At 27.1% G+C, this 4283-nt stretch overlaps 1 protein-coding gene across 1 annotated transcript; it reads right to left on the bottom strand.

Moving 5' to 3' along the window:
- Positions 1-296: 296 nt before the first annotated feature.
- Positions 297-3997, bottom strand: LOC119600022. Its single transcript, XM_037950020.1, has 3 exons — positions 3701-3997; positions 3409-3582; positions 297-716 (listed from the first exon to the last, which is right to left on the bottom strand). Exons 1-3 carry the CDS (start codon positions 3756-3758, stop codon positions 508-510), a joined length of 441 nt encoding a protein of 146 aa, XP_037805948.1. The 5' UTR covers positions 3759-3997; the 3' UTR covers positions 297-507.
- Between the last annotated feature and the right edge of the window lie 286 nt (positions 3998-4283).

Raw genomic sequence — 4283 nt, 5'->3', positions numbered from 1 at the left:
GATCTAAACTTTTGTACTGTTAATTTAAAATTATTCTTAAATTATTTCAATTCAATTAAAATGATGACGGTTGACATTAAAAAGAAGCATTAGCAACTAACTTTGCTACAATTAAAAAAGTCAAAGGCCGAATTTTAAATATTTGTTCGTTAATACTTTAACAAATGACTTTGACCAAATTATAAACCTACACGAACATAATTTCAATTAATTTAACTCATATGACTAATTTAAAGAAATTATGCACTAGCAAAACTGTTTTTTTTTTTGGTTTAAATAATTTGTATTTCATTTTATTGCTTATAAAAAAAATCATAATATTTGTTGTTGTTTTTCTTCTTAAAAAGCTTTAACATTCCATCCATAATTAATTAAAACATAAATACTTACAAAAAAATAATAATAAAATAAAAAAATACATATTTTTTAAGATCTCTATAGATCTAAGGAGATTACTTAAGGCTTAAAAAGGCTGATTTACTCGTTTCACTTGGAAGAGTTATAGACTTAAGAGAATACACGAGCCAAGGCAAAGAAAGCCAAAATAGTGAAGGCAATGGGTGCCATTGTTGAGGAACCATTGCACAAATCACCCGAGCAAACATCACATGACATTTGTTTAATAAAAGGCAATGAAGGATCAGCTGAACAACCACCTTGGGTATTGGAAATGTCGCCAAAGTAACAAGAGCGCACTATTAGTGGATGACCGCTTACTGTAAATAGAATATTTTAGAAAATAAAAAAATTGTTATTAATGATATAGAAAATAAAGTAAAGATGTTAATTCAGTTGTGATTTATCGTTTTTTTATTTATTTTAAAAGTTATACAACTGTCAAAAAGTAATAATAATAGATGGGAAAATATAAAGTTCAGTGTCAATTGTTTAGAATATAAAACAAAAATTCACAAGTTGTTAATTATTATTTTTCAAGTTTGTTTTTTTTTTTAATAATAATGCAATTTTTACAACCCCAAGTAATTTATAAATATAAGATTTTAATGTGACTAAATACTTCCAGTGAATTTCTCATAGTTTTCAATACAATAATTTATAGAAATTTTCCAAAATTTTCTAAAAATTCAAAATTTTAGAACTTTTTGTATATAATTTGCAAAAATGTTCAATAAATTCTCAATTTATAAAAAATTAACTAAAAATGCTTAGTTTGTTAGTTTATAAAGAATTTAATAAATTTTTTTTTCTGATGGATTCCACTGTTTGACATCATTTATATAATTAAATTCATTATTAAATAATAATGTATTAGAAACAAAAAAAAAAAAAAAAATCAAATTTCTATGCACGACTGCGTGAGAGCGGTTAGCAGTTGAATTATGAATTTCATTGATATAAAAATTATATTCTAAAAGTTTATTGCGCATCTGATAAACGAATTTTCAAAACTAGTTAAGCTGTTGTTGTTTTAAATAATAAAATTTATTTAATAAATCTCAATGTTACAATCTTAGTCATCGTTTAATATACATATACTTTAGTGTTAATTAAAATTCTAAGAGATTTACGATTAAAAATTTGTAAAATCAGCGCATTTATGGCAGATATATCTTTTTTGATTTGTATAGAAAATCTAAATACGTATAATAGACCGAGTACCACAAATACAGCCCTTTTTTGATTTGATATTACCCAAAATATTTTGGTAAAAATGTCCAAAAGAGGGCATGATGTGTTTAATTCCAAATTGTACCCGACTTTAACTCACTTTTTGACTTGATTAAGCTATGTCCGTCTGTGTGTTCTTGATGAAATTTGGCACATGGACGAAGCCTATTGGATATGGTTGAAATCGGTCCATTATTTCACCTAGCCCCCATACAACCGTATCCCCCGAATACATTATGTGAGTTCATAATTATGTACAATTTTCTTATATCTATACAAAAATTGGCACAACTAAGTTTTGTATAAGTCTGAATGCTAATGATCGACTTCATTTGACAGTAGCCCCAATAAAAAGTCCCCTTGAGAATATCACTTGAAGCCTTCAAAGGTCAATAATTGTTCACTTATAAACACTGCAACATACCATGATAAACTTCTGCATAAATAACTTAAATGTGAACGTTAAACCCTCTACCAGGCCCATATTTACCTTTGGCCTCTTTCAGAAAATCACTTATTTTTCAATAAATCAATAATTGGAAATATAAAGTGGAAATATAGTAAAAAATAATTATGACTTTTACGTACATACTTAGGTAAATATAGGTTTTGAAATTAGTCATACTTTACAAAAACATCTTGTTATCTCAAAAGTAAAGGAAATACATATTTGTTAAAAACATATGTATATATTATATTTACTTGATAATTGTTTTTATTAATATACCATATTTGCAAAAGAAAGATGTATAAACAAGTGTTAAGAATAATTTTTAAATTTACAAATTTTCACAATGCCCGATGGCTCAGTTTGAATTATAATCTGTTGGAAATATGTTTTACCAATAACTAATTTTAGTACTCTTCCAATAGATGAAATCATTTCAGTAATCTGACGTTATAATTCAAGATTTTATTAGAAAATGTTTGTTTCTATTGGAAGAATAGATATGTAGGTATGTAGTATATGTATAAAATTTTCAATAAAAAATATCGTATAAACAAGGAAGATATGAGGGAAATTTTGTCAGATTCTTTTGTTTATCCCCTGTCCACGAATCTTATAAGAATACAAAAATATATGTTTGTGGGTCTACGAAGTTTGAATATATTAAATAGAATATACTTATGTATGTTTGTTCTCTTTATTTGTCAACCAAATTGAAACTTTATTAGAGAAATATCTTTCAATGATTTCCATAAAAAGTTTGTAGTGACAATTTTACTTTTCATTTTAGCCAGTTAGTCACTATAATTTGCTTAATTTTCACCAAATTTGGGAGTGACCATTAGCCAAATTTAGAACAAATTAATTTAAATATAAAAAAACATCAAATTAATATGACTAAAATGTTCTAAAATCAGTTAATTTTCTCGTTAAAAAAATATTAAACAATTTGTAGTCATTAATGCGATTATTACACCATATCACACAGAGATTTTTTAATAAATATTTACAACGCAATAATTTATTAAAGCGACTTGTCATGGTAATTACTTTAATCCACAAAAAAAAACACGCACCCCTTACTTAAACAACCCCGAACGTCCCACCTGTTCAACAACAAATCACATTCCCAAAATGACATCATCTTTACCTTAAGAGCAAAACATACTAACTCAAGTTAATACACTTTTTTTGCATACAAATCAAAAACAAGAGATCAATCGTGAATGAAAACAAGTCGTTAAGTTTATGTTTTTAAAACAAAAACCAGTTCAAATTTCATAACTGTCATTATGTATTTTGAAATAAAGTTAATTGCTTTTAAAACTTACCGGCTTCTAAGGTTTTCTTCATGCATCCAGTAGCATTACGAACTGGTAGGAAATTGGCCAAGAAACGGGGTGGACTAATGCGAGCACAATCGAATTTGAAAGCATCGTCAGCTTCGAAATGTTCACCACATTTTGGATTCGAAGATTCGCACTGGTAACAATGTATGGCAAAAGCTGCAAAGAAAATATAAACAAAAAGATATCAGACATAAGTATATAAAGAATAATCGAAAATTTAAATATTTCGCGTACACTTTTAAAAATATATTTATTATTAAACATTACTACATACCCGAACAGGCCAAAGTTGCCATGATTGCAACAGCCAATAAATATTTCATAGATGACATGATTTTTATTTTAGTTTTGATTTTTTTGCTGTGTGTGTTTGTTTGTTTATTATCTAAATCCAAAACAACTGCAGTGTTTTTATTTTGATTTCGAAATTATTTTCAAATTCACTTTTACTTTTTTAGTTATCTGTGATGAGTTCCACCAACGACCAACGATCTTCACCTACTAACCAAATCTAAATGTTTTGTTGTTTCTTAAACTCTGTCAAATGTTTTCTTCGCATCATTAAACATTTTACTCGTTTCTTACTCTTTTGAATTTTTGTTAAAAAAAAACCTCAACACACAGTAAATTTTAAGGGGAACCTGATTAAATTTACTCAAAATCTTTACTCATCTCATGGAGTGGTTTTTTAGTTGGCGTGGGATTTCGGTGGGGTGGTGCTGGTTGAGTGTTGTGTTTGGTAAAGTAAGTTGTAAATAGTGTGGTTGGTTTTTTTAGTCTTGTGTTTGTTGACAGCATTCATTTGTTTATTAGAAAAAAACTGTTGGTTTCATTTAATGACATCATAATTGTATATA

This window comes from Lucilia sericata, unplaced genomic scaffold, assembly GCF_015586225.1.
Source record: "Lucilia sericata isolate MDLA Ls3-8-SP2 unplaced genomic scaffold, ASM1558622v1 Contig000100F_arrow, whole genome shotgun sequence".
Taxonomy (NCBI): domain Eukaryota; kingdom Metazoa; phylum Arthropoda; class Insecta; order Diptera; family Calliphoridae; genus Lucilia; species Lucilia sericata.
The sequence above is the reverse complement of the archived record's forward strand: the minus strand, read 5'-3'. Positions and strand labels throughout refer to the sequence as shown.